General features: G+C 42.9%; 1 protein-coding gene and 1 long non-coding RNA gene across 2 annotated transcripts in view; one reads left to right on the forward strand and one right to left on the reverse strand.

Moving 5' to 3' along the window:
- LAMB4 (laminin subunit beta 4) overlaps nucleotides 1-22889 on the forward strand; it is a 68286-nt gene that overhangs the window by 33161 nt on the left and 12236 nt on the right. The window contains exons 13-18 of the mRNA XM_017889601.1: nucleotides 2941-3050; nucleotides 6183-6262; nucleotides 6803-6953; nucleotides 18529-18714; nucleotides 19997-20112; nucleotides 21258-21378. Of these exons, the coding sequence (XP_017745090.1) occupies nucleotides 2941-3050; nucleotides 6183-6262; nucleotides 6803-6953; nucleotides 18529-18714; nucleotides 19997-20112; nucleotides 21258-21378 (764 nt within the window). The remainder of the gene's footprint in view (nucleotides 1-2940; nucleotides 3051-6182; nucleotides 6263-6802; nucleotides 6954-18528; nucleotides 18715-19996; nucleotides 20113-21257; nucleotides 21379-22889) is intronic.
- Nucleotides 7758-14073, reverse strand: LOC108540496 (uncharacterized). Its single transcript, XR_001888688.1, has 3 exons — nucleotides 14002-14073; nucleotides 9423-9462; nucleotides 7758-7817 (listed from the first exon to the last, which is right to left on the reverse strand). It is a non-coding gene; the product is annotated as an uncharacterized LOC108540496 (long non-coding RNA).

Here is a 22889-nt window from a genome sequence, read left to right on the forward strand (position 1 = left end):
TTTTTTTGAGATGGAGTCTTGCTCTGTCGCCTAGGCTGGAGTGCAGTGGCGCGCTTTCAGCTCACTGCAACCTCCGCCTCCCGGGTTCACGCCATTCTCCTGCCTCAGCCTCCCGAGTAGCTGGGACTACAGGCGCCTGCCACCACGCCCAGCTAATTTTTTGTATTTTAGTAGAGACGGGGTTTCACCGTGTTAGCCAGGATGGTCTTGATCTCCTGACCTTGTGATCTGCCCGCCTCAGCCTCCCAAAGTGCTGGGATTACAGGCGTGAGCCACCGCGCCCAGCCAGTGGAGAACTTTTCTCTGTGGTTTACTGGGTTTATCATAAAGGACCAGCAGGCGGTATTCACATTTTCCCCACTGGAACAAACAGGGAAATGCCAAGAAATTTAACGCCAAGTTGCAAAAGCTCTTTTGGTTTCCACTAGACCTCTACATACGAATCCATTAAATTACAGTATGCATTTCTGCAAGATTGATGTCATCTCAGGCAGTTTTCAAGTGGTGGTTTGTTTGTTTATTTATTTATTTATGAGACAGAGTCTCGCCCTGTAGCCCAGGCTGGAGTGCAGTGGCGCGATCTCGGTTCACTGCAACCTCTGCCTCCTGGGTTCAAGCGATTATCCTGCCTCAGCTTCCAGAGTAGTTGGGATTGCAGGTGCGTACCACCACACCCAGCTAATTTTTTGTATTTTTAGTAGAGACGGGGTTTCACCGTGTTAGCCAGGATGGTCTCGATCTCCTGACCTCGTGATCCACCCTTCTTGGCCTCCCAAAATGCTAGGATTACAGGCGTGAGCCACCGCGCCCGGCCTCTTTTCATTTTTTAAATTATGTTTCCACTTTCTTCTCACACCCCTTCTAATATTGATCCATATGTTCTCTGGTAAAGAAAAAAAAGTAAAGAGCTCAGGGAAGGTGGGGAGTGGAAACAGAAGAAAACCTCAGCAGTTTTCTGAGGCCGAATGAGCCAACCTTCAGCTATAGGATCACAGAAATTTAGAACTGCTCCGGGCCTCCATAGAGCTAGATTCCTCAGGAGCCCTGGGTAAATAAGTTCCATTTGGTGACAGCCTCCTGCTCCATGTTTTTGCCCATATATGGAACTGTGGATTATTTGCATGTTTAGAGAACATTGGGCTGAATCTTTCTGTAATAAAATGCTCTTCTTGGGTTTGATGGCAAAGTTAAATGTCATGATAATGAATTATATATCAAACCAATTTCCCATCATACCTTTCAGCATTCCACATGTTTCTCTGACTCTCTGACTAAACTGATGTCCTCCAAGAACAAGCTGAACATTATTTTGGTGTGTGGGTGTATAGCAGCTTTAAATTGTTTTTTTTGGGCGGGGAGAGATAGTCTTGTTTTGTCATTAAGGCTGGCTTACAGTGGCATAATCATACTCACTGCAGCCTTAAACTCCTGGGCTCAAGCAACTTTCCCACCTCAGCATCCAAGTAGCTAGGAGTATAAGCATGTGCCACCACAGCCATCTAACTTTTTGTTTTTAAGAGACGGAGTCTCACTATGTTGCCTAGGCTGGTCTTGAACTGATCCCAAGCAATCTTTCTGCCTCACCTTCCCAAAGTGCTGGGATTCTAGACATAAGCCACTGTGCCCAGCCCATAACAGCTTTATTGAATATAATTTATATACCATACAATTCACCCTGTAAACAATTCAATAATTTTTAGTGTATTGGAAGTTGTGTAATCATCACCACAATCGATTTTATAACATTTTCATCCCCCTACAAAAGAAACCCCTCTTCTGGGTATATACCCAAAATAATTGAAAGCAGAGCCTTGAAGGGATATTTGTATTTCCATGTTCATAGCAACACTAACCAAAAGGTGGAAGTAACCCAAGTATCCACTGATGGGTGAGTGGATAAGCAAAATATGGTGTTTACATACAATGGAATATTATTCTTCCTTAAAAAGGAAAAAAATTCTGACACATCCTTCAACATGGATGATCCTTAAGGACATTATGCAAAGTAAAAGAAGGCAGTCACAAAAAGACAAAGACTATATGATTCCACTTATATGAGGTTCCCAGAGCAGTCAAAATCACACAGAAAGCAGCATGGTGGTTGCTAGGGCTTAGAGGGGAAAAGGAGTGGGCAGTTATTATATAAAGGGCATAGAGTTTCAGTTTTGCAGGATGAAAAACGTTCTGGAGCTTGTTTATGCAACGATGTTAATATACTTAACACAATTGAACTGCCTGCTTAAAATGGTTAAGATGATATAGTTAGCAATGTTTTCGAGTTTTATCCATATTGCAGATTACATCGGTCTTTATTTTTTATTGCTGAATAACATACTATTATACGGCGGTGCCACTTTCATTTATCCCTTCATTAGTCAATGGGACATTTGGATTATTTCCATGAATGTTGGTATTTGCTGCAAGTGTATTCCTTGCTCTGGTAGCATGTCTTCTTAGCCTTTGCAACATACGAAGGGCTCAGAAATGTCTATGGGTAAAGGAGAAGAAGGAGGGAGGGCATTAAGAGAAAAAGTAACAAAGTACTAAGGGAGAGAAGAGAGAGCAGGATTCCAGATGCATCTGCCAGAGAAGGAGCCATCAGTAATAACCATGACTCCCAGAAACTCCTGCCCAGCCTGGTCAGCATCACTCAGGGTTACTGTGCCAGTACTGCAGCATGTACGGCTAACTACACCTACTTGTCTCCTCCTAATTGCCATCCAGTAAAACTACATAAGGCTCTGGAAGTGTCTGACACAGGATTTCCTCTGTGAGGTTATATGCAATACAATAATCACCAGCCAGGCACACAATAAACCTGGCAGGGCAGGCTTCTCTGTGTTCTTGCAGTTATGCTTCTTGCTTTGTGTGAGCTATTAAGTACACTCACAAGAGCGGAGGAATTAAGAATGAGAATAATTGTGTATGCTGTGCTTTCAGCCTGCGACTGTAACCCCCTTGGGAGTCTGTCACTCTTGACCTGTGATGTGGATACAGGCCAATGCTTGTGCCTGTCATATGTCACCGGAGCACACTGCGAAGAATGCACTGTATGTATTTGACTATCATTTCCCTTTTATATAATGATGTGGATTTCTATTGCCATTGCCTAGGTGAGACTTGGTTTTGCTAATCTCTTTCCTTTTCCTATTGTGTTTTAGTACTCCAGTGGTATGAGTATTTACACTACAGAAATCAGCAAACACTACCTATCAGCCTCCCTTCACCCCTGCATTGAGCTGCCTGTTAAACATTTACCAGCACACCACTGGACTGGACTAAACCGATACAGGCACAGATGTTATTAGATTTATCCACTGTTTTCCTGAAAATGCCAAGCAGTAGAATAGAAGAACATTTATCTGCCCATGTTTTGGGCCACCAGAACTTCCTTCTATCCCTTGCACACAATCCCCTTATCATCCCTACCACGCCCTTCCTAAAAATGTTTTGGATAAGGTCTTATAAAAAAAAAAAACATAGGTTTAATGTATTTTAGATTCCTGTGGGAAATAAACTCTTGGACTTTTCACAGACTCTACTAAACATACAAGCATGTATCATCTAAAATTAGTAAAATAAAACATATTCACTCCATAAGAAATGCATGATGCAATTGGGGAATTCAAACCCAACTCTTTTCTTTGTTCTCCAATCTTGGCAGCTCACCATGACATTTTAGAAAGAAAAAAACACAAAAACTTAACCTAATAAAAGAACAGTGACCTCGATGTGTCTGAAGAAATGTAGCTGATGAATAAGAAACATATGCCTATGAGGACATGGTTTTGTGCTCATATTTTAAGTCGTTTTACTGAAAACAGGATGGGGCAGACAGGGTGGGGGAAAGAAGCAGGGAAGGAAATATGAAGAAGGGATTCTAGAAGAGAAGTCAGAAAATCTGAAAATTGTACCTTAAAGAGAAAGGTCAGCCATGCCAATCTCCATGACCATAAGTGTGTGACACAAGAAAAGGAGCACAGTTGGTTATAGCATCATCAAATCCTGAAATTATGTGATCAACCAAATCATGTAATTCCAGACAAAGCTTAGGCTCAGGCTGACTTTTTTCACTGGCTGGTTAACTGCTACGTGTGCAGTACAGACTCACTTTTGCTTGCAGGGCAAGCAAGCAAAATAACTGAATAGGGACCCCCCATGGGGGAACTATCCATCGTGGCTGAACCCGTGTACCCACCAGGTTCTCCATATCCACATTTCTCCAGTGGCATCCTGGATCTGCCCTGAGGTGGCCAGCATGGCAGCATTCCCTGTCCTAGAGGGAGATTTCACAACCACATCCTGTGGGAAGCAGTTCTTGTCACATCATTTTTTTTTTTTTTTCTTAAACTGAAGTTTTGGTTTGGGGAAAAACATCAAGTTCTTTGTCACATTGTGTCCAAAGACATCAATGTTTAATATCTAAAAGATATCTTTTTGAGTAAAATCATGCATAAAATTGTACCAAGGTACAAAAAATGTGGATGCTTAACAAGACCATTTCCAACGAGAATTTCATACCTACTAAAATGTAAGTTTTATCGGAGCATGTTCAATTGAGATTGGTTGGAGAAGACTTTTTTTGAGCATTTTATACTAAATATTATAACACTTAGAAAAATAGTTATTTGTATCTAACCAGCTGTTTATTTTGAACAACGGTCAAGATGTTGCAATGATGGAAAAAGTCTGGAACAACAGAGTTGACTCTCTCACATGGATTCATGTTATTATGCCAAAACAACTGATTGATAAACAAATGCCTATGCTAAAGTGTGATATTCATGTAATATCTCAAAATTAACTTGAATGATTTCTCTGCCTTCAAGCATTTCAGTATTGCATGGGTAAAATCCCCAGGGATTGTTGTGGTAAGGGAACCTGTAAGTTTTATTAAAAGTAGTTACATGGCCGAGCCTGGTAGCTCAGGCCTGTAATCCCAGCACTTTGGGAGGCTAAGGCGGATGGATCATGAGGTCAGAAGTTCAAGAAAGACCAGCCTGGCTAACACGGTGAAACCCCGTCTCTACTAAAAATACAAAAATTAGCTGGACGTGGTGGTGGGCACCTGTAATCCCAGCTACTTGGGAGGCTGAGGCAGGAGAATTGCTTCAACCTGGGAGGCAGAGGTTGGTTAAGAGCGTATCACTGTGCTCCAGTGTGGGGAAAAGAGCAAGACTCCATCCGGGTTGTGGGGGCGGGAGACAAAGGCAGTTACACATAGGCTGGTAGAAGAACTTCTATTCCAATAGGACTTATATAACCCAACCTGAGCATAAACTGGTGATGTCAGAGGAATTGTAAGGCTTCCATTGCTTTTCCACTTGACACATTACATGGACAACCTTCCTGTCCCCCTTTTTTTTTTTTTTTTTTTTTTTTTTTTTGAGACGGAGTCTCGCGCTGTCGCCCAGGCTGGAGTGCAGTGGCCGGATCTCGGCTCCCTGCAAGCTCCGCCTCCCGGGTTCACGCCATTCTCCTGCCTCAGCCTCCCGAGTAGCTGGGACTACAGGCACCCCGCCACCTCGCCCGGCTAGTTTTTTTGTATTTTTTAGTAGAGACGGGCTTTCACCATGTTAGCCAGGATGGTCTCGATCTCCTGACCTCATGATCCACCCGTCTCGGCCTCCCAAAGTGCTGGGATTACAGGCTTGAGCCACCGCGCCCAGCCTGTCCCCTTCATTTTAAAAAAAAAATTTTGAAATGGAGTCTCACTCTATCACCCAGGCTGGAGTGCAGTGGCATGATCTCGGCTCACTGCAGCCTCTGCCTCCAAAGTTCAAGCAATTCTCCTTCCTCAGCCTCCCAAGTAGCTGGGACTACAGGCATGAACCACCATAACCATGCAATTTTTGTACTTTACATAGAGACGAGGTTTCACCATGGTTGGCCAGGCTGGTCTCAGACTCTTGGCCTCAAGTGATCCACCTGCCTTGGCCTCCCAAAATGCTGGGATTACAGGCATGAGCCACTGTACCCAGCCCTGTCCCCTTACTTCAAATCCTAGAGATGTGTCTGTGGAGATCATTAGCCAAGCACATAGGCCAGGAAGGCTTCTCTGAGATGGTGCAGGCTGTTTGGCTATTTAATGTGTGGCAATTGCATTGTAGTGATTTCAATATTGCACTTCAGAGCAACAGTATCTTTATAGCAGGAATCAGCTGAGTCTGTTTTCTCTGTAGGTTGGATACTGGGGCCTGGGAAATCATCTCCATGGGTGTTCTCCCTGTGACTGTGATATTGGAGGTGCTTATTCTAACGTGTAAGTCAAATGAGTAAGTTTTATAGCAATATTCCTTATTTAAACATAAAAGCACATTTTATTTTGATATGCTCATAGTCATAGGTGAAAAATTTCATTCCATGACAAGTGATGATCTTGAGACATTAACTATAACCCTTTGATTTATTTCACTTCAAATATTTCCAAGGGTGAGGTAAACAATCCTTCTGCTGGGTATCCCACCACAAACTGGTGGCATGGGTGCTTGAATACGTGTGACCTGCCTAAAACACCAGCTTTTTCCATCCTGTAAAGAGAGATCCTAATGCCCCCTTTTTGCCAGATTTTAGAGCAGAACTGGGGGGGAAAAAGTGGCCGCCTGGGCTCCATAACCCTGGATTCACTATTCAAGACCAGTTATGTTAAACCCATGGCCTTTCTACATCTGCCCACAGGACTATTGATTGACTGATTCTCAGGATTGCTCCAAACTCAGGGAGCATTAACCCAGCACCCCTACACCTTCATTTTATACTCACCTACTTTGTATTTTTTCAGGATGAATTGCTTTTTCCTCAGGTGTTCACCCAAGAATGGGCAGTGTGAATGCCGCCCACATGTCACTGGCCGTAGCTGCTCTGAACCAGCCCCTGGCTACTTCTTTGCTCCTTTGAATTTCTATCTCTATGAGGCGGAGGAAGCCACGCCACTCCAAGGACTGGCGCCTTTGGTTCGTATTTCATTTACTTTCCCTACAGTCTGCGTTTGATGATACATCAGTAAACACACACAGCACATACTTGAGATCATGGTTAAGATACCTAGAGAAGAATGCTTTTGCCCAAAGATGCAGATCAGAGTTTGTTATAACCTGCAAATGCAGATTATATAACTCTTGAGAGCAGAGTCTCTGTTTCATTCATCTTTGTCTCCCAGGTCTAGCACAGGGTCTGGCCCATCAATGTGAATGGATCAAATTATGATGAAACAGACTTTACTTTTGCTGTTTCAAGGTATACCCATCAGACAAAATGTGTTTATTGAGTGTCTACTTCTCCATCTCCCCATGATACTATAAACTATAAAAGGGTGAGGTGGATGTGTACAGCATGCATCATTGTTGCACTATAGCACAGTGCCTGACACACTGTAGGAACTTTATAGATATCTGCTAATAAATGAATGACGAAGGTATAGAAGGTTCTCAAGAGTGTGACTCCAGATAGGAATATGACAAAGGAAAGGTAATTCAAGGTGAAAGTCTTTAAGGAGAGAAAGCATGTGAAAGTTGATCCCAAAGACAGGATTTGGACAGATAAAGAAAACAAGGGGAATGAATTCTAGTTTCCAGTAACTGAGTCATTCCTGGAATGTCTTCCTTATCTGTAAGGACAGATGGGGAGGGATGAAAAAGCCCCTTAGGAGGCTTGGAATTTGCTCTTTTACTGACTACAATCAAGACCATAGCATGAGATTTTCATTGCCCCTACTTAGATGTAACAACTACAGTAGGTGGAATCCAAATTCCAAATGAAATAATCCATTGTCTGGGTTCTTCTTCGTGGTCTTGAATATTGCATCTTTATGATGTTTGCTGAAAAAAAATTTTTGGAAAGAAGTATTAGTATGTCTGTTTAGGTCATAACTAGGTCTCACTTTTTAGATAAGAAAACAGAATAAATTATCTAAAATAGATGGATGTAGCACCCCCAACACAGCACATACTGAACAAATGTTTATCCTGTTACCAATTAAGTAGACTAATATCAAGTATGCCAATACAACTCTGAACCAGAGATTGTGAGTAAAGCGTCTGAAACAATGCCGATTTCACTTGTGAGGGGGGTTATATCATGCATGATATGAACCCTTACTACTCCCTCAGTGGCTTAAGGAAAAATATCCAGGATGTGAAATACATTTAAAAGGCAGGTAAAATTTTCTTAACAAGTTAGAAAGTAATGCCTATGACAAAAGAAAAAGCATTCAAGGTGGGATTGATATTAAGAGTTTAAAGGGCAATAATGTGAATAATTTTCTTTCTCTGCTGAGGGTATGATCTTTAATTGTAGTAGAAAAGATTTAAGTTGGTTACCATTTGATTATTTGCACATTCATTAACAAAATGTTATGGTATGCTTGCTATGCTGTCACTGTTGCTGTATTATTAATATTATTCCATGTATTTAATGTGCTATGCTTTGTACTTTACATACATTATCTCATTTAACTCTCCAAACAACCTATTATTCCTAATTTCCAGATGAGGAAAAAACATTAGAGAGGTTAGGTAAGTCACTCAAAGTCATACATCTAGTAGATAGTGGGAGTTGGGAGAGACTGGATTGAAACGCAGGTGCATCTGGTTTAAAAACTCTTATTCTTGACCAGGCACAGTAGCTCACATCTGTAAAGCCAGCACTTTGGGAGGCCAAGGCAGGAGGATCCCTTGAGTCCAGGAGTTTAAGACCAGCCCGGACAACATAGTGAGATCCCACCTCTATAAAAACAATGACAAAAAATAGTTGGGTATGGTGGCACGTGCCTGTATTCCCAGCTACTCAGGAAGCTGAGGTAGAAGAATAGTTTGGGCCTGGGAGGTTGAGGCTGCAGTGAGCTGTGGTTGCACCACTGCACTCCAGCCTGGGCAACAGAGCAAGAGACTATGTTTCAAAAAAAAAAAAACAAACACAACTCTTATTCTTAACCCGTTAAGATGTTATACAATGTGCACACAAAGCTGAGCTCCAGGCTAAGGACAGATAAGGATTAGTTAGGGTCACTGGCTCCAGGAGTTTTTACTATAGCTAACACATTTACATAGATAGCTTAGGATGGGCCAGTGACAAATGATAAGGAGAATCAGTAAGTGTATTAGGATTTCTGAGCCACGAATAAGCCTTTATGAGAAGACAATCTAGCCAGAGCAAGTTATAAATAACAGTTCAGAGGAGAACCAAGGCAGGTCATAGACACAAGTACAGCAGGGAGTGTAAATAGAGAAGAACTATTGTAAAATAAAATTATAGTCTCCTGCTAAGGAGGCTAAACTTTATTTTTTGGGCAATGAGAACTTACTGAAGCCTTCTGTCATGCTGGGCCCCTATTGATCTCAATAGATACTGCACCATGTTCAAAGAGACCAAAGAAGACACCCAGAGCCAGCGAATGAGACATAGGGTTGATTGAGGGAACTTACATACAGGGGTCCATTGGCAGCAGGCTAGACAGGAGCACTGCTATAAAAAAAAAAAAAGTGTAGTTTATATAGCATTTTCACTTAGTACCCTCCCCCCAGCAACCTCTTCCATGCAACCTTCATTTAACCCAAAACAAAGGGCCTCAAACCTCTGTATGGCCTGTATTCCACAGGATGGGCCAGAGGTTCAGATGTTCCTCAGAGATAGGGAACGAATCTCCAGGTTGGCGACTCCCAGATTCCTTAGCTGGGAACTCTAAACTCACATTCCCTTTAGACCATAGGGTCATTCTCAGAGTATGCTTAAGTTATTGCTGTCAGATGTGTTCGCCGTACACCTTCTGTGCAAGGGAATGATATGACAGAGGCCGTCCTCAGTATTCTTACAAACTTAATCTGACAGAAGCGAAGCCCATTTCTGTACAGACTGCACTAGTCCAGACAGGAACAAGTAAGGACCTAAGTTAAGAGGTCACAGAGAGAAGAGAAAGGCTGGAGATGAAACTATGAATGTGAATAAAAGCAAACCCAACTGCATCTTATGAAGAATTGTTTCAACATTCTAATTGGAGAACTAAGAAGAATTACAATTAACTTTCTCCATGGCTCATTGGTGGAATAATCTGAACCTCTTGGTCCATGGTACAATTAATACTTCTGATGGGTACTTAAACTGTCATTTCTTTTTAAGATGTTAGGCCGGGCATGGTGGCTAATGCCTGTAATCTCAGCACTTTGGGAGGCCGAGGTGAGCAGACCACCTGAGGTCAGGAGTTTGAGACCAGCCTGGCCAACCATGGCAAAACCCTGTCTCTACTAAAATACAAAAGTTAGCTGGGCATGGTGTCTCACATCTGTAGTCCCAGCTACTCGGGAGGCTGAGACACAAGTATCACTTGAACCTGGGAGGCAGAGGTTGCAGTGAGCTGAGATCGTGCCATTACACTCCAGCCTGGGTGACAGAGGGAGACTCTGTCTCAAAGTTGCCCATTTTGGAAAACAGAAAACTGAAGAAAAAAAAAAAAGATTTTAGCAACAGCTTTGCCTGGAATGTGATGTGTATTTCCAGCAACAAGGAAGTGATTTCATAATTGACAAAGAAAAGATAATATTGAAGAGAAATCAGAAGTAAAGCTTCCATGCTGATGAGCAGAGTGAGGTAAACCATTTATGAATGGCCACAGTCACACGCCGTAAATGAATGATATGGTAATGAATGCACTTACAACTGTGCTTGGTCCATGCATGTACTCAGTTAGTAAAAACTCTTATTACCCTCATGAATAGAAATGGAGGAAAGGAAAAACCAAGTCCAAAGAAATCAGATCCTCTGGGGAAAAACATCAATAGCTGTATTTCTTTGCAAAACAAATGATTTCTAGAAATCTGGGTTCTGAAGAGTTAGAGAGTTGGACACTGTGAATTCACAATTTCTTGTCATTTTAGTAAGGAGAGGTAAAGTGCTGAGGAGTGGCTCTCCTCTTAGATGGAGAAGGAAAGACACACTGATGGCCCCTGGGTTGGTGCTGTAGCTGTGCCTCAGACTTTGAGGCAGCTGCAGTTGGTCAGTGCTGGCATCAGTGGCAGAGCGATGCCACCTCCTCACGGCCCAGTCTCCCATGGCTACAGAAGCTTCAAAGAGTCCAGAAGACCTTGTAGCCATCCCTTGTTATTCACGAAAGTCAGAGCCACTGTAGGCTTGTTTGTGGGTTGGTTCATTCCTTCATTCATTAGCTGTACTGAGATTTTTACTGAGCCTTCCTGGGTGCATATGCACAAATGGGTGTATTGGAGAAGCAAATGAAAGCACACGTTGGCTGTCTTGTTCCCAAACCCAGCACCGCTTACACATAAGAGAACTTCTCAAGTGAATAAAATGGCTGAATGAAAGAAAACAGAAACACCAACATGGAGCCTGCCCTCATTGTAGTGGGAAGGAGCTGTGGACACAAACGGCTAATGTGTGGTGGGCTGGGCTAAGGGTCATGAAACAGCTGCATGTAACATGATATGGACTTCAGATTACAGAGAAATACCCCAGCTGAGAAGTTCAGAGAAGGCTTCGTGGGCATTGCTCCCCCTACCGGGATCATGTGCGCTTAATCACGGGGTCTTTGCTTTCTCCTACTTGTTCCTATTCCTATGCTACAGCCCCACGAGGCCTTCTCTAACTTCTAGGCTAGAAGTGCCTCTCCTAGATCTGAAGTCCACCTGAAAAGAGGAGACTGCGGAATGAGTCGCTACTCCCCTCCCCTAATTCCCTCAGTGATCCTCAAATTTTTACTGTGCGTGTTACCTAGGGAGTTTATTTAAAATCCAGATTCCAGGTCTGACCCTTGAGATACCATATCTGGGAATCTGAGGCTGACCAAGAAACCTGCGTGTTTGCCACGTGCCCCTAGGTGATTCTGATATGGGTGGTTCATGACAGCACTTTGAGAAACCCTGCTTTAAGCATGCACAACATACTCCTCTCTTTCTTGAAATTACCACCTCTGTGTTATTGATTGGGAAAACTTCTTCTTATCCCTTAAAACCCAACTCAGATTTCTTTTTCTCTGACATTTCCTACCCTGACATCTGGACATAATTGTCCATCTCTAGGGTTCCATAGAGCTGTAATTTTTCAAACTGCAGGACATGCCAATTAATAAGTAAGCCATGGAATCAGTTTAGTGGGTCAGTTTAGTACAACAGAGGAATACAAAATAGTCATATTTTTATCCATTTTTTTTCAATTTTATATAAATGGATATCTGCATGGGTACAGTGTCACTCACTGTCTTAGGTTCCTGGAAGCAGATGACAACAGGGATTCAGGTGCATGTGTTTTATTAAGGGAACACATGCCAGGGAAAACCTATAATGGAGTGAGGGAAGTAGGCTAGGAAATGAGAAAGGGGAAGGCAGGTGTGGGGTCGAGGGTCAAGTTTAGCTTTGGGTCTCATCCCCCAGGGAAGCTCTGAAGTATAAATTACACCACAGAGTTGTCCCCCACTGAGGTACAGGGCTGGCCTGTTGTGTTCCTGCATCAGTCAGTTGTTGGTGCTGGACTGCCACGGCAGATGTGGGTAACCTTCCAGGTGAGATGACTCTAATCAGCCAAGAGCAAGGCCCAAGAGAAGGGGGCAGTCGGGAGCCATAGGAGCAACAGTCTCAGGAGCTGGCAGCTGCATGCACTGGCCCAGTAAAGGGGATCTGGCAGCAGAACAACGGCACCTACAACACCTACTCATTGCATGCTCGGACCCACCTGCAGGGCCCAGTGCAAAATAAAAATGCAGAGCTTATGTTCTAAAATCAGAAGAAAAAAAAGGGCCATTGAAAGTACTAAAATATTGGCCGGGCACGGTGGCTCAAGCCTGTAATCCTAGCACTTTGGGAGTCCGAGACGGGCGGATCACAAGGTCAGGAGATCGAGACCATCCTGGCTAACACGGTGAAACCCCGTCTCTACCAAAAATACAAACAATTAGCCGGGCGAAGTGGTGGCGCCTGTAGTCCCAGCTACTCGGGAGGCTGAGGCAGGAGAATGGCGTGAACCCGGGAGGCGGAGCTTGCAGTGAGCTGAGATCCGGCCACTGCACTCCAGCCTGGGCGACAGAGCAAGACTCCGTCTCAAAAAAAAAAAAAAAAAAGAAAGTACTAAAATATAAAACGTTATACTTTCTTTCATGATCGTTCTCTCAGTTTGTCAGAGCATTTTGTTATTTGCTGTTCAATGTCATTCTATGTAAAGATATATTAAAATTTAAAATTACTAGCATGAATTATACCGTTTATCTTTGTAGAGTGCAGTGCCAATTTTAACTGGAAACATGAGAACATTTCAACTCACACATGAAATCACTGAAATTCCAAAATTTGTATTCATATCCACATAGTCAATTTGTAGTCATATATACATATGTATTTCATTCTTAACAGAACTGTGAGAACTCTGCACAAGACTAAGTTAACTGTTTTCATTTCACTTCCTGCCATGTATTCAACCGACACTCTACCTTCAGCATACTGATGAGTAAGGAAGGACTGAAAGGAAATGAAACTGTGGGTTTTCCTGTCTTTCTTTCCTTCTAGTCATCCTTTTCAGTGGAAGTAGTGGGCTAATGCAGGGAAGTCACATGAATAAGAAAATATATGAGGTCTGGCATGGTGGCTCACACTTGTGATCCCAGCACTTTGGGAGGCTGAGATGGAAAGATTACTTGAGCCCAGGAGTTTGAGACTAGACTGGATTTGAGACCCCATCTCTGCAAAAAAATAAAAAATTAGCTGGGTGTGATGATGTGTGCTGGTGGTCCCAACTATTCAGGAGGCTGAGGTGGGAGGATCACTAGAGCCCAGGAGGTCAAGGCTGCAGAGAGCTGCGATTGTGCTACTGCACACCAGCCTGGGTGACAGAGCGAGACTCTGTCTCTCAAAAAAACAAAAAAAAGATATAGGATTCCTTGGTTGTTTATGTTTCTTAGAATACCTTTCTTTCTGCATTCAAAAGAAGTCTGGTTCTAACAGAAAGCTCGGTTTCTTGGAGCTATCGACACTCCTGTTAACTTGATCACATGAGTAACACACTTACCTTGCACTCACTTTGAGTCTCACTAAACTCCCAGGCACAGTAGGTCCCCCAGAATTCTGTGTTCATTGGCCGTGATGTGCACTATCTGCAAATGGGGCAACAAGGAAGCAGACACACATGATGCGCATATCTCTTCTGCTCACGTGCATGCTCCACTGTCCCAAAACACTTCACTTACAGAACAAGTTCAAAGAAATAAAATTATTAACCCTATCAAGATGGTGACAGCAAAGCATCAAATCAAGCATGGGGGGCTTTCTTTGGGGGGTTGGGGGGTGGTCCTAGGTAACCATGAAGCTGGCCCCGCCCATTTGCTTCTTACATTAAGTTCATTCCATGCAGGCACAGCTTCTCCAGGATTCTGATTAGTCATAATTCCTGAGGAAATTTACAAAATGACACTAGTGAGACAAACTACAGCTTCTAGCTGCTGCAGTTGGTCCCAAGGCTATAATTGATACCATCTCCCTCCCTCCTCTCTACACATTCTAGATTCCCCTCATCCTCAACTGGTACTTCTGAGATGACTCACACTCTCATCCCTCATGGGCTGGAGGCCCTGCATTGCATGCCTTATCAGACCACATGTATGGGAGCACCAAAGATGCCCCAGTGGATCACCTCAGTGCTGTACATATTCCTCATGTCCCAATGATATAGCCACAGCCCTATAGTTATGGTAATTCCTTCTTGTGACTACTGGTCTGCTGGCATGAGGAGCCCAAGAGACCATGTAGCAGCCATAGCTTTAAGATTAGCAAAAGGAACTCTGTCCCCCTCCAGGAATCAAGACCTCTAGACCCACAGAGTGGTAATGTTACAGTGACAAGAAGCCCAGATTCCCATGGTTACTGGGAGTGATAGTGGGCATGGCTAATCCTACTTGGTTCTCCCAAGCCCATGTATTCTGCCTGTTAGGGACACAGCATCAAATTCCTTGATTTAAGGAGTACATAACATCCCAAAGAGCACTGGCCCATCTCCTTGGGCTTCATTTCCAACTTTGTGAAGCTAATTCTTCAGCTGCATCTTTAAGGGGCCCCAGTGCACTGCCATCTCAGGTCAGCATCTTCCAGGTAGTATGGTTTGTGTAAGGGCAGTGAATCCCAAAATCACATGACCACTGCTGAACTTCTTTTGCTGGAAAGTGGATCTATCGTGCAGAGGAGATATTATGTTTTCGCATCTTGGTGAATTAGACACTCAGCCCTCAGAAAAGGGTGCTGGCCAAGGCCACAGAACAGCTGGTTCTCACTATGGGAAGTCATGTGATATCACCTTGGGCCAAGGCACCCACTTCACTAGGCCTCAATGTAGGGGACTAATGTGGTATTTCATAGAATATATTGATGGTCCAGATCCTTTTGGGCTATATTGTGACAGAGAACAAGAGAATTAAATAGGCCTGGAGCAAGACTGTGAACATACCCTCTTGCCCTTCCCAAGTATTCTCCTCAGCACTCTCAGACTACAGAAGGAACCCACTTGCCCTTGTTGGAAAATAGAGCACCACCATTCCACCCCACCACATTTGCAGACAATATAGAAACAACAAAGGACTGCAGATGTTCCTTTTTCCTTACAAGTATGGAAGAGAAAACATTTTTGCATATCAATATCTACATAGCATGTTCCAGAGGCTGTATTAATCTGCTCTAGTAAAGACACTCCATCCAACCCAACAGCTGCAAGTAGGACTATACCTTGGTTAAATTTGTGGTCATTCCATCTGCCAGTGATCCATCCAACAACTGCAGAAACAAGACTGGTGCCTTAAATGGGGATATGTTGAGAACAACCACCCATTCATCCTTTAAGTCTTGAGAGTGGCACTCTGAGGATGCCCCTGATTTGCAATAATGTTTTTATGTACTGTCTTGGCTTGGGGTTGGGGCTCATTTTACAGGATTTTACTTGGTCTTTTCCTACTACAAGAGCTCTTAACCCACAAGTCAAAGAACCAGTGCCAACTGCAAAGCAGATTCATTCCATTATATACTCAAGAATTGAAGAAAATTATCAATACGTGGTTCTGTAAATCCAGTGAAGTCACTATGAAAGGCACCTGGCCCAGCAGTCCATTTTAGGACCCATGTATGTCCCTATTCTAACAAGGGGACCGTGGTGGCACTTTGGATACCTGGTTATCAGCATAAGCTCAGATCCTGTATCCACTAATACTGAAAGATTATGGGTATGCCCCCTTCCCCAATAGACAGTTATCTTTGTATAAGTAATTTACCTAGGCTGATAATTCAGCCTCTTCTCTGAAGTTCTGCAACTCTTACAATTAATGCTTGTGAAGAATATTCAGCTCTTCTTGCCCTCTAGTTTAAGGAGATGAGAGTCTCTTAAAACACACCCCAGGGAGGCCCTCTGATTCTCACACTTTTCTTTACATTGGTGATTGATTGTCCTGACCTTGTCATTTTCTCTCATCAAAGACATTCAACAACAGCCACCCATTTCCACAGTTCTTACTGGAACATCAAAGGATGTGGATGCCTCCCATATCTTTCAGTGCCAGAAATACTGCTCAAGTCAGTGCCTCCCCTTCCCTGCCTGTATTCTGTCCCATTTCTCCACAGGTGACAGTTTCAGAAATTGTATCACTACTTCATGCCAGGGATCATCAGTGCATGTCACCCACCATGATCCTCACTGCCAGCCAAACAGTAAATTATCCACCTCCAGAATTGCATCTTAGGATCTACTTTTAGGTAAACTGGCTGGCATTAATTATATCAAGTCAGGTGCCCTAGGAGAGCCTAAGATGGGATTCAATTGCATGTGATTTTTCAAGGAAATATTCTTCAGTAATACTCTTAGGAGAGTGAAGGATAAAAGATAGAGAAAAGGAAAGAGCAGAGCGAGACGTGGTCTCAGGTAAAACAAACCTTGAATTGATCCTCAGAGGAGCTCAGGGGCATACACTGCAGGCAAAGTTGTCCTGCCCCTTGAGACAACCTGGTCAGCCTTGTCTCAATCAGTCATTGGCTATGAGCATCCAAAGGTAGTGTTGGGTGGTTGGGGAGGGAAATATGAAAGAGCAATCCTCCAGAGCAAGGCTCAACTGTGAGCTGTCAGCAGCAACTAGGGTATGGGTGCACAAACAGCTAAAGGAGATTTGGGAGGGGTACCTACAGTGTCTACTGCAATTGCAAGGCTATTTTATTTTATTTATTTTATTTTATTTGAGACAGAGTCTCACCCTGTCACCCAGGCTGGAGTACAGTGGCGTGATCTCGACTCACTGCAACCTCTGCCTCTCAGGTTCAAGTGATTCTGCTGTCTCAGCTTCCGAGTAGTTGGGACAACAAGTGCACACCACCACTCCCAGCTAATTTTTGTGTTTTTAGTAGAGATGGGATTTCACCATGTTGGACAGGCTGGTCTCTAACTCCTGACCTCGTGATCCACCCACCTTGGCCTCCCAAAGTGCTGGGATTACAGGCCTGAGCCACTGCACCCAGCCTCACAAGGGTTTTTTTTTTTTTTAATGTTTGAAAAACATTGCATATGGATGACTTTACATATACCTCTGTTTATTAAAACCCAATCTGGCAGTATAATTTCTCATTTACATTTCTGCCTCAGATGCAAAATTCTAAACTCCTCTGTGGCAGAGGCTCTGTCCTATTTATTTTGCATTCCTAATTCAGGAGCTGGCACATAATTGTTACTAAACATTTATCAAATGAAGGGCAGTTTGGGGTAGATCACAGAGCAACTAGAACTCCAGGCTAAGTAACTTGGGCGTTATTCTGTTGGCAGTTAGAAAGAGTTTGAGATGCCTGGTTGGCAGCAGTACATGATATGTATCGGACCAAAGAGAGAGAAGAGAACAGTGCCAAGAGACTATTGCAGCAACACAGGCAAAAGCAACAAGAGGAGGAATTTGAGCGGAGGCTGTGAGTGTGGAGAGGCAGATGCAAAAGTAATTAAAGAGGTATTATCTACAGGGTCCAGTTGGCCTCAGGCTGACATCCAGTATAGAGACCGTCAGGGATTCTAATTAATCATGTTAGGAGTTTTATACTTACATGCTCCCAAGCAGATAGAAGAGGAGCATTTCTCATTTTGCATGGAAGAAATATCTAGAAAATAAATCCATGTGGGTTTTCTCATTGTCATGCCCAATTAGGCAAAATCCTTAAAGTGGGCATGGGAATAGCCTCCATATTTTGGGCAGAACTCCACAGTCATATCTGAGAAAACCCAAGGTTATCCATGTGGAATTTGCTCAGTTCATTAGCACAAAGGGTACTTAAAATTAAAGTTGCTTCCCGGGACATTGCTTTCAAATCAATAATTCTATACAGTAACATATGTTCCAAAGCTGCAGTATTAGCACATTATTCTCAGCTGGATTCTGGACTGTATTCTGCTTAGAATAATTCATCTGTGACTCATATGAATCATATACACACCAGGAAATACAGGGGTGGTGCAGTGGGGACTGGTTTTCTTGAACTCTTTCAGGCCTTGATTGTAGGCAAAGCTGTTTACATTCCTCTCCCATTTTAGGGCTCGGAGACTTTTGGCCAGAGTCCTGCTGTTCACATTGTTTTAGGAGAGCCAGTTCCTGGGAACCCTGTTACATGGACTGGACCTGGATTTGCCAGGGTTCTCCCTGGGGCTGGCTTGAGATTTGCTGTCAACAACATTCCCTTTCCTGTGGACTTCACCATTGCCATTCGCTATGAAACCCAGGTATCCTTTAACTCTCCAACTTGGTGGTAAAAAGCTGACAGAAATACATTCTTGAAATGTTTCCATTTCAGCCTTGCTAGAATAGGTTCATCAGAAAAGGATTTGTAAAAAGGGAACATCTGGGGAGCGTTATAAACCTGGTTTCTTAAATATATTGAAGCAGCACAGTGAGCCATATGCGTGCATGTTGTAGCCCATGGAGAGAAGCTACAGTTGAAGTTATATATTTAAGGTACCAGGTTTAAGGAAGTGGTGACTGTTTGTATAAGAAAAATAGCCAAAATAACACAAATCCTGCCCTCCTGGTACTTTTCTTGTAAAAATTTAATAAACCAGCACTTGTGCAGAGATTCAGACTCACAGGTGATGCAGCAGAGGCGTTTGTTTGCATTTGGATCTTACCCTGCAACAAGAGAAAGACCAAAAGCAAACTGCCCCTCTTGTTTCCCACTACTAGACCCCCTGCTGCCCGCCTTTTAAGAAATATCTAAAACAGAATACAAGCCAAATTAGAAAAATAGTTGATTTACACCAATAGTTCCTAACCTTCCTTTGGATCTGAAACCCACTCAACATCTCCTTTGAAACATATTTGATATGGCTGGAGGTGAGTGTGGTCTTAGAGGCTCCCAAGCCCCACTAGGGACCACATTCTGGAGGCTCTCATGGTGCATCACATGCCCAGAGCAGCTGATCTGCCTTGAAATGCATAATAGGACATAATTCTCTATTTCTCACTTACAAATGAAAGCCAAGGAACGTCAATGAACTTTGGCTCAGTGAATATGATAAGAAAGGCTTTAAAAATATATATAGATTAATTTATCTATAGAGAGAACATGACCCTGACACCTTAAAAAAAGCTTTTCCAAACTGTAAGGCTTCAGAATAGAGCAAATTTGCATATCTCCCCAATATATAGATTCCTTTTGTAAAGGATTCCAAATTATTATTATTTGTTCTGTGATCCAGAGCCATGATAAACGAGTCAACTTCCTGGGAAATAGGGGTTAAGGATTATGCTTGTCAGAAGAGCTAAAGTTTTTCCAGGCCCGTGAGCCCATGAGAAACAATGCTTTTTCTGCCTGGGTCACAATTCAGGCATCAGAGAGTTGGGCCTGGGAGTGAACCTCTAAGACCCTTTCAACTCCAAAACTATTTGCCAAGTGGCCTATGGGTTGCAAATTCAAGTTCATGCACTTTCCATTAGCTATACGTGTGTTCGTGCAAAACATTTTCCTGCGTCCTTGCAGTGACATGCCTTAATGTCATGCCTGTCTAGTCTGCAGCTGACTGGACTGTCCAGATCGTGGTGAACCCCCCTCAAGGGAGTGAGCACTGCGTACCCAAGACTTCACAGTCAAAGCCTCAGTCTTTTGCCTTACCAGCGGCTACCAGGTATGTTTCAGACCTGTCCTCAAACATTGAAAGCTTCTTAGAATTTTGTTCACTTATCAGTAATTTGTATGTGGGAACTAAGTGGGGAAAGGGGAGGACTGAAGAAAACTGTAACATACATTAAGCACTTACTGTGTGCTACACTATGCTTTACATTTATTATCACTTTTAATCTTCATAACAGCTCAGTACGGCAGGTTTTGTCTTTATCAGATGAAGACGAAATTGAGAAGGAGAATACTTAAATGACTTACCAAAAACTCATCGCTAATGTGTAGCAGAACCAGGATTCTAGCCAGGATATCCTGACTCTAAATCTTGAGTGTTCCTTTTCCAGTCCCCAGGTGGCTTTGAAATGTAAGAAAGCAAAATGCAACAAGAATAGGAGTAAAACATTCAGCCTGATTACTCTCAATAGATGAGAATCTTTGAGGTAAAAGCCTACTAATTTTGAGGCCACTGATTTTGCCCCAATAGAAACTTGTGGCAAAATATATATATATATATATTTTTTTTTGAGTCAGAGTCTCGCCCTGTCACCCAGGCTAGAGTGCAATGGCATGATCTCTGCTCACTGCAACCTCTGCCTGCTGGGTTCAAGTGATTCCCCTGCCTCAGCCTCCTGAGTAACTGGGATTACAGGAGCGTTCCACCATGCCCGGCTAACTTTTTGTATCTTTAGTAGAGACGGAGTTTCACCATGTTGGCCAGGGTGGTCTTGAACTCCTGATTTGGTGATCTGCCCACCTCGGCCTCCCAAAGTGCTGGGATTACAGGTATGAGCTGCAGTGCCCTGCCGCAAAATAATTTTTTTGAGATTTTTTGAGATCCTGTTGATGTTAATATGAGAGATGGGATGAGGACCTCTGTCCCATCCTTTCCCCAGAGTTGTCACGACAACCCATAGCCAATAGTTTCTCAGACTTTGATACTTGGCACAATCGTATGGAAGAGCCACGGAGGATCTGAACGTGACTTTACCATCCAACCAACCCACCTGTGCTGGTCTAGACCTACACTGGCCTCAGGGCCACGGTGTGGGTCACTGCCCAGCACAAGTGCAATGCTACCAAATACTATGGCCATTTAGCTAATATAATTGTGCTTCTGTGGTCTGAATTTTTGCTTTATCTCTCTTAATACAGAATCATGCTGCTTCCCACACCCATCTGTTTAGAACCAGATGTACAATATTCCTTAGACGTCTATTTTTCTCAGCCTTTGGAAGGAGAGTCCCACACTCATTCACACGTCCTGGTGGACTCCGTAAGTATCACAGAGCTTTGTGGGTGCTTTCTTCGCTACTAAGCACCATCATAACTACTTTTAGACTCATTAGTGAAATACTTCTTAAAAAATGTAAATGTGTTTGCTCAATTATAAAAGCCACCTAATAGCATTTGCAAATTTTATATAACAGTATGTCCCAGTAATGGTTTGGAGTATTTTACATATTCTTTAATCACAGAAACCCTGTGTGGTAGGCACTTTCATAATTTTACAGGTGATAGAACAGAGGCACGGGGTCACAGAGCTAGTGAGTGAGGAGTTCAGAATCAGAGCCACCCTGCCTGCTTCCACATCCCTGCCCTGAGCCACGACAGCACCCTGGCGGTGTAGGAAATATGTGGAAGAAATCCAACCACACTAATCATTATCATTTTCTAAGTTCCCATTTTATACATCCTGCACTTTTGTATCATTGAAATCAGAGTGCTTATACAATGTTGTAGGCCAATTTTTTTCACCTCACACTTCATCACAAGCATTTTCTTATGGTATGTATGCTGTCTTCTTATCTTTAGAAACCATGCATAACATTTCCTGAGTGACTTCTTCCAGCGTCTTTCCCCCACAGAGTGGGGCGACTGGCATTCCTTCTAAACTTCTTACTCTGCGCAGCCCTTCAGACCCAGGCTTGTCCCTGGGCAGAGTTGGGCATTGAGTAGATTTACTTAAGTTACTTATCTATTTTCCCTATTCCTGGTCATATAAGTTGCTTCTATTTTTTACTACTATGTGTATTTGATACATGTTTGATACATATGTATATTTGATACATTTGAAATATACATATATTTGATATATATTACTACTATGTATATTTGATACAAATTTTTAAAAATACTTTAAAATATTTTCCTACTTTACCTAAGGTGTTATGGCTCTTGAAATAATTTGTCAAAATATTTTCTGGAACATATTCCCCAATTAAATTTTTTTTTTCTTTTTTGAGACGGAATCTTCTCTGTCACCCAGGCTGCAGTGCAGTGGCATGATCTTGGCTCACTGCAACCTCTGCCTCCTGAGTGCAAGCAATTCTCCTGCCTTAGCCTCTCGAGTAGCTGGGATTATAGGCGCACGCCACCACACCTGGCTAATTTTTGTATTTTTAGTAGAGATGGGGTTTCACCACATTGGTCAGGCTGGTCTCAAACTCCTGACTTCAGATGATCTGCCTGCCTCGGCCTCCCAAAGTGCTGGGATTATAGGCATGAGCCACTGTGCCCAGCCTTCCCAATTAATTTTTAAGATCGTTAGTACTGTATGAAGGTACCAGTTTCATCCCAACTTCAACAGAATTGTATAGAATTGTGTGAGATTTTTAAAAAGTAATTTCATGGATAAAAATAAAATTTCTTTACTAAAATTGCATTTCTGCATATTTGTGAGAATCTTCTAATATCATGACTTTATTGGCAAAGTACAGCCCAACAAAGTTTTCCTGGGCCACAGCCAGTCCCGTTTGTTTATATATTATCTATGGCTGCTTTCAA

The sequence above is a fragment of the Rhinopithecus bieti genome, unplaced genomic scaffold (assembly GCF_001698545.2).
Source record: "Rhinopithecus bieti isolate Rb0 unplaced genomic scaffold, ASM169854v2 scaffold_18688, whole genome shotgun sequence".
NCBI classification, from domain to species: domain Eukaryota; kingdom Metazoa; phylum Chordata; class Mammalia; order Primates; family Cercopithecidae; genus Rhinopithecus; species Rhinopithecus bieti.